At 42.7% G+C, this 19,697-nt stretch overlaps 1 protein-coding gene across 4 annotated transcripts in view; it reads right to left on the bottom strand.

The window, feature by feature from the left end:
- RGL1 (ral guanine nucleotide dissociation stimulator like 1) overlaps window positions 1-19,697 on the bottom strand; it is a 120,427-nt gene that overhangs the window by 11,491 nt on the left and 89,239 nt on the right. For all 4 annotated transcript variants that reach the window (XM_081915080.1, XM_081915082.1, XM_081915081.1 and 1 more), the window contains 9 exons: window positions 16,596-16,780; window positions 12,630-12,742; window positions 8,822-9,037; window positions 7,887-7,990; window positions 7,059-7,143; window positions 4,730-4,819; window positions 3,658-3,744; window positions 2,458-2,490; window positions 1,529-1,650 (listed from right to left, as the gene is read on the bottom strand). In XM_081915080.1, coding sequence (XP_081771206.1) covers window positions 1,529-1,650; window positions 2,458-2,490; window positions 3,658-3,744; window positions 4,730-4,819; window positions 7,059-7,143; window positions 7,887-7,990; window positions 8,822-9,037; window positions 12,630-12,742; window positions 16,596-16,780 — 1,035 coding nt within the window. The remainder of the gene's footprint in view (window positions 1-1,528; window positions 1,651-2,457; window positions 2,491-3,657; window positions 3,745-4,729; window positions 4,820-7,058; window positions 7,144-7,886; window positions 7,991-8,821; window positions 9,038-12,629; window positions 12,743-16,595; window positions 16,781-19,697) is intronic.

Genomic DNA, 19,697 nt, shown 5'->3' with positions numbered 1-19,697 from the left:
ACTAGTGCAATATGAGCAGCTTTGTTGCCTGATGCAGAAGAATCTACTGGTTTCCAATTACAGATGACTGGGTCATTCTTACTTCCAATCCATAGCATATTTTGCATATGTTCATTGATAAGTCTGTTCCATCCCATTTTTGCATCAATCTGATTTTTTAAAAAATCTGTAAGAAAATCCTAATTTAAATACTATTTTATTTCTTTATTTATCCTAAAATATGATTTAGTTCTTATAAAGAATAACAATTTCAAGTGTCATGTTCTTTGAGCTGAGAACTGTATTGTAACATCCAACAATAATTACAATCTGATCTAGATTCAGGTAGGGAGCCATGTTGGTCTGACACAGTCAAAATAAATAAAAAAATTAAATTAAAAAATTGTCCAGTAGCATCTTAGAGACCAACTAAGTTTGTTCTTGGTGTAAGCTTTCGTGTGCATGACAGACTGAAACAGAAGTCACCAGACCCTTATATACAGTGGGAGGGTGGGGTGGGGTTTTTATCAGAAGGGTAGTAGGAGATGGGTATGGTAAACCTGTTGATGACTGTTATACAAGGGTCTGGTGATTTCTGTTTCAGTGTATCTGAAGAAGGGTGCATGCACACGAAAGCTTATACCTGGAACAAATTTAGTTGGTCTCTAAGGTGCTACTGGACAATTTATTTATTTAAATTTATTTTGACTACAATCTGATCTGTGTATTGGTCTGGAAGGTATGAATATGGCTAGGTCACTTTAAAATGGAGAGTGAACAAAATCATCCTCCATCACTACTTTGAATACATTTTGTTTGCTTGCTTGCAAATAAAACAGATTACAAAGCCACTATAAGGCTCTAGTGCTCTTTCATCCAGACTAAACCCAGTAGTGCTACCCCTGGAACATTTCCACTTGGTGAAATGGGAGTACAAGTACACTCCTCTTACCAATATAAGGTAAAAAAGGTAAAGGTAAAAGACCCCTGGACGGTTAAGTCCCATTGAATTTGACTATGGGGTTACGGCGCTCATCTCACTTTCAGGCAAGGGAGACAGCTTTCCGGGTCATGTGACCAGCATGACTAAACCGCTTCTGGTGCAACGGAACACCATAATGGAAACCAGAGCGCATGGAAACACCGTTTACTTTCCTGCCACAGCGGTACCTATTTATCTACTTGCACAGGCATGCTTTCAAACTGAAGGTTGGCAGGAACTGGGGCAAAGGAATGGGAGCTCACCCTGTCACAGGGATTTGAACTGCTGACCTTCCAATCGGCAAGCCCAAGAGGCTCAGTGGGTTAGATCACAGCGCCACCTGCGTCCCTTACAAATATATGAATACCAGAGCCAGACAAGTACCATATATGCACATTGCCATGTACTTTCACCAGTGTTTTACAAACATATATTTGTTCTGCTATCTTTTATGATGGATGGGAACACCACACACACACACACACACACACACACAAGAGAGAGAGAGAGAGAGAGAGAGAGATGGATGGGGAGAGGAATCTACCATATAGAAATGTTTCACCTCACCTTTCTTCCTCTGTTAAATGCCGCTGTTTCTTGAACCACTGAATGAATTTTCTGTCTGAAGTCATGCAATAACTATTGCAGGAAGATTGTAAGAGCTTAATCTGAGCAATCACTTCAAACTCCTGAAAAGGGAAATAAAATAATTAGACTATTAATAAGGGAACAAAGTTAAACACAGAGTTGCTAACACACCAGAGTGGCAGAAAACTACAGGGCAATCAGAGAAGTTAAAGATGGCACGACACAGATTCACCTGCAATAGCATGCAGCCTGGTTTTGAAAGGTGCCCACACTCTGCTGCTTCAACAAAATGAATGGACCTAAGGGGGCACTCTGTGCTGCATAGGCTCTGCTGAAGTGCTGTGCAGTGTGTATGGGGTTTTACAAGAGGTCAGCCAGGCTCTGGCAAGCAATGCAAGCTGCCTCCAGGGCTCCCCCCCCCAACACTGGGCTACAAAGCAAGAGGGATGATGCTTAGCTCCAAGCAGGGGCAGAAGCGAGGTGCAAGCAGAGAGCCAAAACTAATTTAAATACAATAATCCAAAATCCACTTTAAGTATTGGAACACACACATCCCTCCAAATACTGTTTTTTGTTTTTGTTTTTTTAATGTTACGTGTGCCCTGAAAATCTTCAGTGATGTCTTCCTAACACAGCAAAACTTAATTTATAGGAAGCATCTGAAGAGATTTTTCTTTGTGTAGCTAATCAGAACAGAATGGAGTCGGGGGGGGGGGGAGCACTCAATTGCTTTCAAAGGTTTGGATTAGGAGGAAGTTTCGCAGCTGTGTCTGATGTCCCCTGAAGGCTGCCTTGCAGTTCCATTTGCAAGTTTGTCTAGTTGTGTCACTTCCTGCCAGCCTCTGAAGCCAAAAAGAGGATGAGGTGCAGATCAGCCAGGGAACACAGTAAAGAAAAAGCAAACTTACCCGCCTTCTCTTTTCAAAATTTATTAGCCCTCCCTGCAAGAAACAGAGAGAGGAAGGATTAGTTTCAAAATCCATTTGTCTATATGTTCTCAATTTAATAATTATACAGTTTTTAACAGTAAAATAGCTGCTTTCAAATGTATTTTGCTATAGGATCACATCTTTTCCTTGCTTTTCAAAAGAGCACCATACTGGCTACTCCAATCTGCCACCAACTGAAAGTCTTGTCGTCGCCTCCTTCAGTCGCTTGACCCTGAGCTAGCCTGGTGGTTCTGTGGACAATATCATAGTCACTGCTCTGAAGAAAAGTCCTGGAGCTGCATCCTCCCTCCATTACACTACTGGTAAAGCTCCTATGTCAGGCCAGTTCAACAGGAGGCCCAACATTTGACCCCGCTGCTCTGCCTTCCCAAAGCTGGGGAGGGAGGCAGGAGGGCTGTGACAGGGTCCTAGAGTCCTCCCTCCTTCTTCCCAAAGACTAATTAGTGCTTTCCCAGCTTTGGGAAGGAGGTGGGAGACAGCTACGATCCTGCCAGAGCACCACACCTGGTGCCTACTTAGTAGGCTTTGGGGAGGCAGCATGAGGGCTGGGGAGGAGCCATTAAATGTGGGGCTCACTCCACTGCACCCTCACGTGACATGGCAGTGTGCGACCTACGGGTTCTGGATTGAAGTACTATTGCAGCCCACTTGGTAGGAATAGTTGGGCCGCCGTGCTCTGTGTGGAGATGCTGGTTCTCACAAACACCGCCTTCATATGAACGGAGACTGGCTGCAGGATTCCAGGTGGGATCCCACAGCCTGCAATGCTCAGGTGAGGACAATTATCCATGTGAATTGGCTCCTGAGTATTTCTACCTTAATGTGGATACTATTATTCTGTAGATTTCTGAAGAACTCAGCTTTCAGAATAATATTTCACAAGAGTATTCCAACTAAGTAATTTACATATAATCCAGGACACCCATATCTTTCCCACCTGTTTTGGAAAAAAACTACATTTTTGATGTAGAGTATAGTTGGGAGAACTCCCCACTTTAAATTCCATTTGATAGCAATCTCCAATTATTTCCTAATAAAGATTCCACTTGCCTCTGCTTTTGGCATTCCCCCCCCCCCTGTGATTGTTATAATGAAACCCACACAGCTATTAGGAATCACATTCAGAAAGCAGGCTCGTGGGTCTGTTGTGTAACCTACCTCCACGTAGTCCTGAAGAGCTGTGTCAAGCATTGTCAGGTCAGTCAGAAAAGTACCAAGATAAGGAACAGTGCCTTGCATTACACCCTGCAAGGAATGACAGCAGAAACAAGTCACTCATCTTTCCTCAGCCTCAACAGCTACCAATTGCTTTGTGGGTCCAATTCCAAGCCCTTCATAGGAACCTCATAGGAACCTTCCTGCCCTCTTAGAACGTGGCTGCACATTACAAGCTTTTCCCTTTACCCAAGACAGCAGTGGGGAATCTATGGCCATTCAGATACTGTTGGACTCCAACTCCCAACAGCTCCAGCCAATGGCCGAGGTAATGATTGGAGTGTAGTGGTTGAAAAGCTCTATTCCAAGGAAGCTTGTCAACCATTCTACATCTTTTCATGAAAATCACCTGATAAGCTTTGCAGGAACCCAAGGTTGCACAGATTATAGGTTGAGAACCTCTGCAGTACAGGAAAATACCAACTGCCTGAAGACTTAAAAGGCAAGAGCTGAGTTTCCAAATAGTGTCTGGTGTCATTTCAACATAAGCTGACTGTGATCAATGCCTCCTCCCACATCAGATTTTAAATGTACTGTACTATAAAATAATCTTGGTCCCAGAGTATATGTTTTAACTTCTGAGGCTTATCTTAATTTATTTGTTTTAAACAAAATACTAGTTCTGACTTGTTTCCCAAGGGGATGGTTTCCAATCCTGGCTTGCTCTCAAACTGCAGCTTAAATCAACCACATTTCCCTGAGTTCTGATGTCACAGGGAGCTGTGGTTTAAAAGCAGGAGGTTTCAATCTTCTCCCAGGCCTGGAAGAGGAAGAAACAGGACAGAATGCATGTGAGCCCAAGGATTGGGAAGGCTCATTCATGAAATGAAAACACTGGTTTCAATTTCATCTAAACCCAAACCATTATATTTGCATCAGGACTAGGAGATTTCCAAGACTGTTTTTGCAATCGCTCTATTTTTATATTCTTCAGAAAAGGGCACCTTCTGCTCTAAATCTTAATTTCTTAATATTATTATTATCTCATAGAGAAAATGAAAGGGAGAAGGCTCACCATATCTTTCTGCAATTGAAGCCTCCTCTGAGTTCTCTTCTGGTTCTCTTTCACGCTGCTGTCCAAATTTGCAAATTTAGACGTTCCTTCCTGTAGTGTGAAAAGGGCAAGTAACGAAAGAGGCTACAAAACAGGCTTGCAAACATTTCTCATACCAGTTGCAAACTTATGTACTGTTCTCTCAAGTCCAGAAAACATTGCTTACTGCTGGAAAAAAAAGTGAAAGAAAGAGGTTCAAAAATCTTTGTTTCCTGGCATTGTGAAGGAAAATGTTCCAAAATGCCATAAGCTTGTTTGCAAAATATTTATAGGCCAGTTCATGAGTCCTGCCAATGCCCCCCCTATCTTCTCCAAGTCAAACACATCTGGACTACAACTTTCTCACTTCTAAACACTTAACATTTTCTCTCTTCTTAAACATCTTGTTCCTAACTTACTTTAAAATATGTTCTAATAAACATCTCCCCTATTATATAATGCTGCATTAAGAAAAAGCACCAGTTTCTTGTACACTTGCACTGGGATATGATGACTAATCTCTCTGGTCTGCTGACTAACAAGGAGACAGTCAGGAAATGAAAATGCTTGCTTTTACATTCCAGCAACTGCAGCCCTGGAGAGCACTTTCCCAATAACTGTATGAATGGAAGCCATGTTTCACAACACCTTTTGGCTGATTAACCCATTGCCATTGTTCCCTGGGCTGCTTTGATGTGCAATTGCAGGGGTCAGCAACCTGACACTGCTTCTCAGATGCCCTCCCTGAAAACAAAGGTTCAGATGTGGCTCTTTCTCCAACATCTCCCACAATGGATATTGGAGCAAATAATTCATTTAGCTTCTCTACTTCATTCACAATGGAGCTCTTCTAACTCACCCAGTTTTCATTATATGATAAGCTTGCATACATTAGCTTTGCTTTTAGCAGATCCTTGTCTGTAGCATTTTTTTAACATCCAATTTAACATCCAGTTAGCATCCAAAGTACCACTAAGTGCTTCAGACCCCTGCTTTAGTTCAGGGTGCCTTGAACAGGCCCAGAACCCCTTAAAAATGCCCCATTTTGTTTCATGATTCATCTGAATTCACCGCACACCACAATTTTTATGGCTTCCTTCACACTATTATGTAACTATGTTGTTATCCTTTGGGTGGTTCCACACCTTCTCTAATCCATTGAATTGGATGACTTACAAACATGTCATAAAATTAAATGACTTACAAACATGTCATAGAATCCTAGTATTGTGGCGTTGGAAGGGACTCTGAGGGTCATCTAGTCCAACCCCCTCTCTCCTTCAACTTTATTTTAATGAAGCCTCTCATTTTTGTGAATTTCCTTCCACTGAAATTAAATGAAACTTTGCTGGCCTTCCTGGGCAATTTTCTATTCATTATAAGCTGAAGTTCAGGGTACTGTGATCACTATTTCCAAGCATTCTGGTGACATTTAACATTTCCAGATTCTGGGCACAACTCAATATTAATTTATGGGTCGCCACTTCTATTATAAGCTCTATAGCTAACTGTTGCAAAGTATAATTATCATATCAAAAAAAGCTGTCTCTTTGCCATGATCTGAATGCACATTTACCTAGTTAATATTTTCACCTTCTGCCTCCACATCAAGCTCAAAATTGTTCTCAGAGCTTGGGCTGTGTATGTGTGCATGTTTTAAGTACTCAATTTCTTATTTGAATAGGTATTTCTAGACACAGTGATTCTGCAATTAGTTTTGTCGCTCCTAAAGTTTTTAATTTATTGTACTCAATACTCTTGTTGACATGTAGAGTAACACTTCAGCCAATGCAGCTTTTTCTCCATAGATTTCCCATCCATCTAATTGATTACTGTCTTTCCAACAGGTTTCTGATATTAAAAGAAAAAACATATTCATAAAATAGCTCACTAAGGCTTCCAAGCATTAGTTTACACATCCATATTTTGTCAACCTTTGCATATGAGTTTTCCTATGGTACATATCTCTGAATATTCCACTGGCTTTCCATGGTTTCTGGGTGCTTGTCAATATCTTCCATCCCATCTCAGTTGAATAGAATAGAAAACTCAGACCATCCCCTTTAAGGGATTAGTTATCCCAAATCAGTCACATTTCAGATTTTGTTGTTGGCTTTCCCCACGGTCACAGATTAACAGCCACTCTCTGACCTTTATGATGGTAAATATCAGAGGTCTGGCTCCATTTTGATCCAAGTGGAGCCCATCACATGTGTACATTTTAGCGGGGGGGGGGGGGAGCTGAGAGCAGTGCTCAAAAGGTTTTAAAAAGCAGTGTTTTAATGCACCACAGATATCCACTACTTCTCACCCGCATTAGCAACTCCCGGCTTGTCAAATAGTTGTCGTGATCCGAGAAAATTTCTGACAGTTCCTCAAACATCAACATCCTGTCCCTGTGCAGAAGAGAAACTGATTGAAAACTGAGGTTTTCAGATATCCCAAAACAAATTAAAAGCTAAACGTGTTGAGATTAGACTGTGGTGCTTCTGTTGTCTTGTCAGAACCTGAGCCCGTGGCTGGACTTGGGACACAAAAGGAGATGGCTGTGAAAGATTTGTGGCCACAGATTGTCTCCTGTTTTCTTAAAAGTTTGTAATAGCACCCACTGGGGATGGGCTCCAATTCATAGCACACTGTTGTGTGAAGGGTGTGTGGGTTAATCCTGCTCTCCATGAACTTTTCCTGATGAAGATCCTCAACCGTTACAGCTGCTATGTGACCTCAGGGGGAAACTTACAGGTACCAGCCACAGATATTTGAAGGTCTTGCCTATTCCCTTTCTCAATCAGGGTTCAGCTTGTATGCCACCATCTCCCAACTCTGGTCAGGGGAAGGAACTGCAGGAAACCGACCACATTATGCAGGGGAGCTTCCTTGTCCTAACTAGCCAGCCTGGAGCAGGCAATATTCTCCCTATAGAGATTTCTAGGCTATGCATTTTCACTAATCTGCGTAATGAGGAGGACTGTTCTTGAGGCTATTGGACCACTTTGCCTCTCACACCCTGTCGCCTCCTCCTGGACCCTCTAATCAACTGTGGAGGAACTGGGCATGAGACCCGCACACTGAAGCAGCAAGATCAACAACAATTAACAAGCTTGCTCTCCACTGCAAAGAAGAGGTGGGAAAGTCTTACTTTGCGACACATGCCCAGCTCTTCTTTAACCGATAGATGGAATTCGATTGTAGTGCTGAAACAATGGCCCTCAAGGAGGAAAAATTCTTCAGGATCCTACATTCCTGCAGAAGAGGTGGTTAAGAAACAGAAGAGGGTTAAATATCAATTATTACACACCGATGGGTGATTTCCTGTTTTAGGATATGGCAGCTGCTGTAAATTCTTACTGCTAAAACCACCTGAACAAATATTGAGCACTTTAAGGAGAGAGTGTGTGTCTCCCTGACCCTTTCCAGCATCTAAAAATAAGCTTAAATGTAGATTTTGGCACCATGTGCTTGTTTTCTTCACTTTTAACTTTTGGTGTGTGTGTGGCAATGATGTTGATTCAGTTTAATAGTTTCCAGCTCTTCCAGTTATAAGATTAGTAAAAGTGGGCCTCTATGACCAAGCTGAAGAGAACTAAAGAGCATTTATTCAAAAACATATTCACATCACTGTTTCCTGTGGAGGCTTTCATGTTACTTTTAAGTCACACAACACTCTTCATCATTAAATAGACGTTTCTGAGCCTGGAAAAGCATGGAACCCAAAAAGCAAATTTGGCTGACAAATGCTAATTCAGCGTACTTCCCTTGATGGCTAGCATCCTGCCATTTATAGTCTCGCCATATAGCCTTAGGTGGTGGCTTTGGGATGACATGGGGTAACCATATGGGATGCCTTTGATGAATAGGGAAAGGATGGACAAACAGAAATGTGATTATTAACTACTATTACTACTACTACTACAACTTCCAAAGCTACCCTAGAGTAGAAGAACAAAAAAATAATAATTGCTTAGCATTAATGAAAATATTAAAGCAAAAGATCCATGGCACTGATGTTTCCCATAATGAAGACAGATTATTTCCTTTTCCCAGGGAGACAGTTTGTACAAAATGCATATTTACATGTGCAATATTGATCCATTTCTCTATGATCTTGGCTCGCTGTTGTGTTTTCAACTCTTTTCCATTCAAGATGGTCCTGACAACACATTTGGTCACCGAATTGAACTGGGCAATGGTGGCTCTGATGGTGGGGGCCAAGTGCTTGTTCTCTTTCTTATCCCTCTGAGACCAGATGCAGCCCAAGCAGTGATGGGGCACCACTCTTTTAAACAGTTTCTACAACAACACAAAATACATATTATCAGCACAATATTATTCATAATCCCCACTGAAATGCACATCTGCAAAGCTGAACACAGGGTTTAGTGAGCAGGGAGAGGCGGTGGCAGGGAGAAGTCAAGAATCGAGGGAGGCCAAGAGGCAGAGAGGAGTCAGGCTGGTGAAGAAGCTGGGGGGGGGTCTCCCCATCCAGCGGCAACAAGCTCCCCTCCCCCTGGTCTCCCAGGACCAGATGAGGTATGAAGAGGGAGGAGCAGGGACAGGTGCGTTGGCTAGTCTCAGGCTGCTTGGGAAGGACCCGCGGGAGGAGCAGATTTAGGCAGCTGTGGGAAGGCTGCCTCATAGGGGCAAGACCTACAGAGAAGACTCTGGCGTTCTTGAGTTGACCTTGTTTCTTCTAATAAATAACTTCACTCTGTGTGATTTATTCCTGACAAACACTCTTGACACACCCTCTTGATAGTAGGAAAGGATCACATTCACCCACTTTTTGCATCTGGTTCCACCCATCACCACCATGTGTCCCCACACAAAAAATGTTGCACACAATAGAATGTAGTAGCACTGTGGCTAAAAGAGGTTCACCTCCCCGGCTTTAAACAGCTTTTCTGCCATGGCAAAGTGACAATGGGGGTTCAATTATGCAATTCCAGGAATTATGTATACACCCAAACCTTTGTTTGGAGCAGCATTTCCCACTAATGGAGAGATAAGACACTGTTCGGTTTAGAAAGAAGTTTGACTCTTTAGCAGTGGGAAAATCAGTTTGGTTTGCCACATTCAGTCTTATTTTTATTTTTTTCTCAGCCATTTTTGTCTGAATTACTCCATTATTAGAATCATAGAATCATCGAGTTGGAAGAGACCCCAAGGGCCATTGAGTCCAACCCCCTGCCAAGCAGGAAACACCATCAGAGCACTCCTGACATATGGTTGTCAAGCCTCTGCTTAAAGACCTCCAAAGAAGGAGAGTCCACCACACTCCTTGGCAGCAAATTCCACTGTCGAACAGCTCTTACTGTCAGGAAGTTCTTCCTAATGTTTAGGTGGAATCTTCTTTCTTGTAGTTTGGATCCATTGCTCCATGTCCGCTTCTCTGGAGCAGCAGAAAACAACCTTTCTCCCTCCTCTATGTGACATCCTTTTATATATTTGAACATGGCTATCATATCACCCCTTAACCTCCTCTTCTCCAGGCTAAACATGTCCAGCTCCCTTAGCCGTTCCTCATAAGGCATCGTTTCCAGGCCTTTGACCATTTTGGTTGCCCTCCTCTGGACACGTTCCAGTTTGTCAGTGTCCTTCTTGAACTGTGGTGCCCAGAACTGGACACAGTACTCCAGGTGAGGTCTGACCAGAGCAGAATACAGTGGCACTATTACTGTATTCTGTATTAGGGAAACAAGCTACATTTTCTAAACATTCCAAAAAGTAAATCTGGAATCTAAATGCCAAGCTGGGTCCTATCTGATATCAATTAAACAATAGTTCGACAGCTGGAATTCCATGTACCATTTTCATTCCGCCCACCAGCACTGAGAAGTGGATGGCCAAATTGCTTTGGTATGGAATCAGATAAATATTTCGAACCTGCAGAAGCAGAACAGACTTCTACCAGTCTGCTTTCATAAGCATTTTGATGCTTTCAATTGGCCGTACATGAGTAGAATTAGGTCATCTATTGAGGGCTCATTCATTAGTCAGAAGTACAACAGTACCAAAGGAAGGAAGCAAACATCTATTTCCAGGTGACAAACAGCTCTAAATTGTGGTCTGCTGCTTTGGAAGCTCAAACTATGGTTTTATATTATGTTTGAATTTAGCTATCATCTGTTAATATGCTGTGGCATACCTGTATTACCCTATTGGCCCAAATGTAAGCCACCCTTCCCCCCAAAAAAATTCCGACTGTGAAAAGTTAAAGTGCGGTTTAAATGAGCAACCTCACAAAAATTGGCTTTTATGGTATCACTGCTGAAACAGACATACGGTAAAACGGGTGTGAGTGCCTGCAGAATTTTAAGGGAGCAGCTTGTATTCGGGTATTGCCTCCCCCCCCCCTGAATTTTAAAGGTGCGGCTTATATTCGGGTGCAGCTTATATCTGGGCCAATACGGTATTTTACAGCAATTTCGATTACAATGGTACCTCGGGTTACATACGCTTCAAGTTACATACGCTTCAGGTTACAGACTCCACTAACCCAAAAATAGTGCTTCAGGTTAAGAACTTTGCTTCAGGATAAGAACAGAAATTGTGCTCCGGCGGCGCGGCAGCAGCAGGAGGCCCCATTAGCTAAAGTGGTGCTTCAGGTTAAGAACAGTTTGAGGTTAAGTACGGACCTCCGGAACGAATTAAGTACTTAACCCAGGTACACTGTACTTTTTTGCTTCCAGTTCATGGGCAACTTGTAATCCACAGGAGCTGGTATCCATTGCAGCTGGCAGGGCAGAAGTCAGGAAGGCCACCAAAGGCGTAGCCAGAGCCAATGTGCTCATTTTGTCCCATTTCTCCTCCCAGCTAAGGGCTATGATGGAAGCACTGAGACCAAGGAGGAGGAATATGGCAGCCAGTGCCGGTGCCCCTGGAGTGGCTGCAAGGGAGAAGGCAGGCTGGCAGGGGCTGGCTGAGGGCAGACTGAGGATGGGGGGGGGGGATAGTGGACTAATGCCCTCCACTGCTAGTAACCTAGTACAACTTTATGAACACGATGCAAGATGAATATCACAAAGTCATAGAATCATAGACTTGTAAGAGTTGGAAGAGACCACGAGGGTCATCTAGTCCACCCCTCTAAAATTCAGGACTCTTTTGCCCAACGTGAGGCTTGTACCTACAATCTGTGAGATTAAGAATCTCATACTCTACCAGCTAAACTTGAAATTTTAATATAGAAGATAGATATCTGAAGACTGGAATCAAAATTTGACATTGAAATTTACCTGTAGCATGCCAATTGCACTTGTCCTGGTGGACCCTGACAGGTGTTGACTGCTACTGCAAAAAAATTGAATGTCTAATGCTGTTGCTGAGCATTTTTTTTTTAATGTACCAAATAATAGTCAGACATTCGGAGAGTATTCACCAACAAAACTCACAGAGGACCCTGAGGAAAATTTGGAGGGCAAAGTTGTTTAGGCTCTGACAATTGCAAACAATAAAGCCATCTCAGCACACACAAAACAACATGGCAGATATGTAATTGGAAGTAATCTAAGAGCCCACTTCCCCATGAGGTCAAGTTCACTAAGGACCAATTCTACCTGCATTTTAGTAAGCAAGTGAAGGGCTCAGAATTGTCTTCAGTCCAAAGAAGGACTGCTTGCAATTAGGTCTAAGGGGTCAAAGGCTACAAGAAAAGGAACCACCAGATGGTAAAAGCCTTTGATGATTGAGGAATTGACCTTATTGGGTCCCACCCACCAGCACAAGACATGAGAAAGCACAGCTGTCCAAAGTTGTGGGAACAGATTAGGAACCGTCTCCTTCCTGATCTAACAGTGTAGCCTGGGATAAGTCCAGCAGGAATTTGTGCCTTCTCCACAGCACACATTTCAGAATCATGTTCTGAAGCATGTGTTATACTTACGGCATCCATGTAGGTTAGCTGCTCTGCCACAAGGTCTTCTGGGAAAGAAGAGAACTCTTCTGATCCACTCATCTCCATTTTTTCTTCAAGGGCAAAGGTGTCATGAATCCCATCTGCCCAGAATATAATAATAATACTGTGAGATACAGCAAAACATCACCTACTAAACCTCTTTTATGGAGGCCCAAAGGAAGCTGGGACCCTGTTTTGCTGAGTATATACGGAGACAAAAAGCAAGCATAGGGTTTCAATAACTGAAAGAGAGAATGGGAAAGAAAAGTCCAGAACCAATTGTAGGCAAAAGGATTCTGCTTTAATGATATTTGGAAAGAACGCATGAAAAGTCCACAGTTAAATTGTTCACAATTTGTATGCACTTTTACATAAAATACTCATTTTTCCAGGCTTCTTTCTGGAAAATACACACTTTCAATGTAAAATATATTTTTTGTGAACACTTTCTTGCACATTAAAAGGTGCACTGCAAAATTGAGAGAAGGCCACAGTCCAACTGGGATTTATGTTCTAATTTGTAAATACATTTGGGAATGTGGATTGTATGTGCTGTAATAAGTGAACCAAACATAGCCTCTTACATCCCCAGCATAGCCCTGAGCCGTTTGGCACAGCATGCTACAAAATAATAATGATGACCTCCACCTTATGTTGAAGCAGGAGAATCTCATGGGGAGCCTGAACATCAGAAGGGCAGATAAAAGATTGTGACAGAAGGGCTAGGAATCTCCTGCACTAAGGACACATTATCTTACTAAAATGGACTTGGGCCAGAAGAAAACAGACTTTCTTCTGTTAAGTCCAAAAAATCATTTCAGAGAGGGTGGAGATTCAGTAAATCCTTGCCTTTAAGCCATATATTTCAGAAGAGGTTAACTATAGGAACTGATTATGTTATTTATTTATCACATTTTGATCCCACTCTTCTTTCAACCGATATTACTACTATTATTAATTTACCCACCCTAAGGTCCTAAGAACAGGTCACAACACTTTAAAACACAACAATTTAAAAGTCTGAAACAAGTGAAAAGCATTTAAACATGAACTTTTCTGATTTTATATTCATCATAACCCTGTAAGTCTTTTTTATACTACAAATGTTCCAAGGTTATTTTTGTCCCACTTTTTGTTGCAGTACAATGCAAGAGTGTGCTTCTAGACAGCCATGAGATGTATTGCAGAACTAATAAAGCGGAATGATGTGTGGATGGTTTAGTACAGTACAGGCATAGGCAAACTCGGCCCCCCAGATGTTTTGGGACTACAAATCCCACCATCCCTAGCTAACAGGACCAGTGGTCAGGGATGATGGTAGTTGATTTGGTATAAATCTATCACTAATCCACTATTATTGTATCACTGACATGTTGCAGAATACACCTGCAAATGTGTGAAAATGGTAAAGGACAAAAAGGCTCTTAGTGTAATTCTTTATTGTGGGGTAGGAACATCTATCCCTCAGCACCCCACCTCCTCTCACAGAACCACACACACACACACACACACACACACACACACACACCTCCAAACAATTTCCATCACGGTTGGCTCTATGCTTCATTCACCTCTCAGAGTTGAGTAAACCTTGTTCAGGTGGGTCAGTGTGCAGAATGTCTTACTTGAAGTACCAGCCCTGAAGTTCCAGGGCAAGAGGCAAAAAAGATGCTTAAAAGGTGCAACCATGAGAATTGTTGGAGCCCATGACCAGCATCAAGCAAGCTATTTGGCCCAACACTTGCCCAAACCCAGTGGAATCTAAAACTTCCTCCCCTCCCTCCTTTGAATAGCTTTAACCATCACCCCCCCCCCCTCCATCTACACCCACATCCCATCACAAGCTGCTTGGGAAACTCCCCTCAATTTCAGAAGCAGCACATCATGTGGCGAGGGACTGGGGGCCGCTGTTCAAGGAAAACTAGTATTTTGAAAGGCCCCCACCCCAAGAATTAGTTGCACATAGATTTGGAGCCTGGCCTGTCTTGCATAGACTGCCTAAGCTGACAGTCTCTTCTAATATTTTAGAAACGTGTATCATTAAATAAACAAGTTCCAGTTATACACAATGGTGGAAAGGAGGGTGCCATTGCCTCTGTTTTGTGATAGAAGCACAACCATCTAATAAAAACAACAACAACAACAACAACACAAGCAGCTTCAATCTTTCCCCCAAACTATCGGCACTCATATTTTATTGTTACTTTTCTAACAATATTATTCCTTTAAGTGTTCAATATCTGGATGGATTGTCCTCCCTGAAACATCTGCAGCTCAGCTGAGAAATGCTTAAATCTTTTCATGGGGAAATTAGAGACAAGGCTTCTGTACCTAGGAGGTTCTGTGGGAACCATTGCTCAGCCTGTGAATATCTAATTATAGACCTTGGTATTTAGACTTCCTTTGTTTGATCCGCTGGAACCAGATCCAGAAAAGAACATAATTAGACACAAATTAGCAACACTTGTAGGCTCTGGAATTTCTGATGAGAAGAACCATTTAGGTATGATGCAGTCAGCCTTAAAAAAATAAAATAAAAAGGATAATAAATGGATAATAGCAATTTGGCGCCACAGCTGATTAACAGCGTAATTTGGTCATAATTTCTGGAACATTCAAGTAGAGCTGATCCTTATTGTATTGTTTTCTTATCTTGCATTGTCGCTTCCTGTCCACTTCCTGCCGCCTTTCTGCGAAAGCCGGTCACTGAAATGGTTACGTTCATTGCACAGGTTTCAATAGCCTTCTAGCAATGCTAATTTTTGCCCATAGGAAACCTTCTGTCTCGGGAGATGGGGAAGGCTATTTGTCAGGCTTGTCACAGTGCATAGCATTCCAGTGTCACTATTCACAATTGTTCCAGTGGGCCCTTTGACCTGGTAACATAAATTTTCCCTTTGTCCTTGGCTGTTACCAATGCACCACTCAGATAGGAAAAAACAACCACTGACACTTCCTTTGTCATGACAGCAGCTAAGGAAAGACGTTTCATGACACAAATTCCGTCGCTGAAAAAAGCTGGCTTGATCACAGGAAAGTAACATTAGAAGGCTCTTTCAGAAGTGAAAAATCTGTGCATTGAGTCAACGGTCGCTGTGGTCTAAACCACTGAGCCTCTTGGGCCTGCCGCATCGAAAGGTTGGCAGTTTGAATCCCCATGATGGGGTGAGCTCCCGTTGCTCTGTCCCAGCTCCTGCTACTTCAAAAGCAAGTAGATAGGTACCCACTGCAGCGGGAAGGTAAACGGCATTTCTGTACACTCTGGCACTCACCACGGTGTCCTGTTGCCAGAAGTGCTTTAGTCCTGCTGGCCACATGACCTGGAAAGCTGTCTGTGAACAAACGCTGGCTTCCTCAGCCTGAAGTGAGATGAGCACCGCACCCCACAGTTGCCTTTGACTAGACTTAACCATCCAGGGGTCCTTTACCTTACCTTTACCTACATGCCAACATCTCCAGCATGGAATTTTGAACTGGCGTTTATAATTTTCAATGATGAAGGAACACAAGGCAAATGACTTGGTGGTGAATGCTTGAGTTCCTTCTTCTTTGGTGACACTTGTGGCAGAGTAAAGTAGTTGTACATTAACACAGTCTTAGCAGTGAGTCCGTAAGTGACCGTGGAGTCCAATTCTGGATCCACAGTGGGGGACATTGGTTTCCAGGTGGGAGTTGATCATGGTGAGGATTTGCCAAACATGCCTTCCTCTTTGCTCGTTTCTCCCTTTTGTCCTGAGTTGGTGCTTCTTCAAAATCCATGATGCCTTGGGTAGAGGGCGATTCTCCAGTTGAGTTCCTACCTCTCATTGAACAACAGCAGATAACTTAGATTCACTAAGCATATAGTGCAAAGTATACAATCCTCTTGGCCACTGTAATCCTATTGATCCCAAAGCTGTCCAAACATATGCAGCATGTAATTATTTATTTGTAACATTCCAGGATAATACTTACTGTTTTTCACCAGCTCTTGCTTCTGAAACTGCTCCAACAGGTGTCGTGCCCTTCTTTCTGGGTCCGAGCCCGGCATGACCCGAGTCAGATAACCCAAAAGTTTTCTCAAACAAAAGTAATGGGGTGGCTCTTGGAAGTCTTCAGAGCACTGGTCTAACCAGGCTCTCAAGATGGAGGCTATGGCACTGGAAAGAAGCACATTGTACAAGGTTAGATTCACCATCAGGGTTCTCGGGCTGTATTCCAATAAACTTGCACAAGAAGAGTAATAACAGTGCATCCAGAGCTCTGATAAATTACCGGGGAGCAGGTGGTGGCAAGCTGCCAGCTAGGCCCTCAGGCAATGAGTACTGCACTTCCCATTTCCATCAGTGGAACAATTTGACTAAAGATTTTCTCTCTCTTTTTTTCCCAACTGGCCACTAAAAAAATAATACAGTAATGTAAATCTAACTGACTCGCAGTGGTACCCAGCAGCCCCTCAGAGTTTGCCCCACAATGGCTAAAATGAGTTTTAAAACAAAAGACATCCCTATGCAAATATGAGGGAATGTCTCCTTGAATTCTGATGGTGCTTCTTGCTTGCATGGATGGATGGAGGGTGCCGAGATGCCTACATCTTCCTTCTGTGTGACTTGAAGGTAAAAAGGTGAGAGTCACATCCATTGCTCTGCAGGCTGGCATATGACCCCCAGAATGCTGCCCCAGACTGAAAAAGACTCCCTGCAACTGCAAGCTGTCATGACATTTAAATCGTAACAAAACTGTTTGCAGTTTACACAGGCCCCTACAGGCACTTTCCAATTAAAATGAGTAAGGGAGGTGCTGAAAGAACTTCTCATTCTCTTCTCATGCAACACTAATCATTTAAGCTCTACTGTCACACTATACAGCATTTTTTCTTCAGTATCGTCATGCTATATAATTCCCAAAAATTTAGACTAAATATCATTCTGGATATAAAGGAAAGGCTTGTCCAAAGTTTCCCATCAGAACTAAGGTTTAAATCCCTTGTGTAACTATCCATAATAATAGAAGCATTCAATGTACAGGTATACTTATAGTAAGCAAGCAGAACTAAACCCAAAAGGCTGACATTTCTTGTTATTTTTAGAACAAGGACCACGGTACAAAAGCAAGAGCCTTACAAAACACATAGCTTTAAATATTTTAAACTCAAGAGCTCTCCCTTGCAAGGGAAAGGAAAAAAGCACTAGTCAAAGAAGGAGCACATCAGCAAGACGATGGGGAGTGTTTCACACATGTCCCCTTTCTGAATGGAAAGGCAGGAAATGATCTGTAGGAGTGGCTCAGCTTTTGCTCTCTGACAGTAAGCCCTCATGAGCCTGGGATCCATCAGATCCCATTCTGAAGACATTATGTCAGAAGGAGGGACGAAGGAAAACTATCCCCAGTAATTCCAGCTTCCCCAACTTACAGTGAGAGGGGGCTAAATTTAAAGGGAGGGGTATTCAAGGCTACATCCTTGAGGGGGTTTTTAAATTTTAATTTAGAAAATGGAATAGATAGCCTCCAGACCTTTTACTTACTGTGATACCAGTCAGGCAGATTTTTACTGTTTGTAATCAATGGCCATTATGATATAAATAACACAAAAACAAGCAAGAGAAGCCAAGAATAAGTGAAAACATACCAGCTTTCAGGACTGCAAATTTCCAAAACTAAAATTCCCCAACTCAATTAGATTTTGAAAATCACCTTGGCAGTCAACACTGTTTTGGTTCAAAAAAGTAGCGCAGGCAGAGGATAGATCTTTCCAGTTGCTGGAAACAACACCAGCCTCTGGCTCCTTGGTCCTGCTGTTGCTCCCCTTTGCGGAACAAGCTGAGACCTTGACCTTGAAAGTGTTTCCTCAACTTGTTTTGGACTTTGAATGATTATCTGTGTGTGACCTTGGCTTGCTGAGACTCTGCTGCACCTGGAAGCAGGCTCTCCTGGCTAAGTCTTTTGGTAAGAGGCTGAACTTCCTTGAATAAAGGAAGGCACCCTTGAAACCTGACATAACCGTGTGGCAGACTCATGCCAAAATGCATGTGCTGTGCATGCATCTAATGTGTTTTACTCATGTGATTTTCTTGTGATTTATCTCCAGCCCGTCGTCGTCTTTCGCAGAGGTCACTTAAATTAGCAGACTTCACTCCCCTTCTTCACTTGAAAAATGTGCATCTGCTTCTTTTGTAATTAATTATTCCAAATTGCTGCAACTAGTGCGCAATCAGAGACAGCGTCCAGGAGAGCCGAGGTCCACACGGGGACATTCTGCCTAGGGCCCTCACCCCCTTCTTTCGAATTAGGGGGTGGTTTATGGGCACAGCAGGCAAGGGCAGTGTTCCCCATTTCCTTGGGGCAACAAGGGAGGCGGCCTACTCCCATAACAGCCTCTTAATTACCCCGTGTGGGTCGGAGAGATGGTATTGTCGGCCATCTTCCAATGCGCCCCCTAGTGGCCCCCCCGACTATTTAATCAGTGTATTAGGAAGGAACACTTTCTGGAAAAAGTTTGGACAAGCACCTAAACCTTGCAGCAGCTTGAATGGTCCCTGCGAAGAAACTCCCTGTTCTTGTCAAGTCAAAGACACAGATACAGCTAGGAGGCTTATTCTCAGACAAAAAAACGCTGCCATAATTGACTCCATTCTTCACAATGAGAGATGGCTCTCTGTAAAGTTTTTTAATAAACCTCACTTTTATGAACCATGCATTTGTTTAAAGTTTAGCTTATAGTAATTGTCTTGGCCACAACACACTATTGATTCTTGGCTGTGCTTTTGAGGGTGATAGCTTGCAGATGCAGGCTGAGAGTTTTGTGCTTCACAAATACTTCCACCCTTTAGTAAGCTCTTGATAATGCCCTCTACAGAGAATAACAAACAAGGCTGGGGAAGGGGGAGGAAGAAGAGGCCAGCTTCCAAAAGCTTAAAGCTCAACTAGCTTTAGTTCTTATTTTGTTTGATATTTGGTGCTTTAATGAGACCAGACTATGGCAGCCTCATTTTTTGAGGCGAGACCGGACAATAAGATCAACTTGGGAAGTCATATACTTTGTACCCTGCAGAAAGACATGTCCTTGCCAATGAACTA

Source organism: Podarcis melisellensis (genome assembly GCF_964234715.1).
Source record: "Podarcis melisellensis genome assembly, chromosome: 6".
In the NCBI taxonomy this organism is placed as follows: domain Eukaryota; kingdom Metazoa; phylum Chordata; class Lepidosauria; order Squamata; family Lacertidae; genus Podarcis; species Podarcis melisellensis.
The sequence above is the reverse complement of the archived record's forward strand: the minus strand, read 5'-3'. Positions and strand labels throughout refer to the sequence as shown.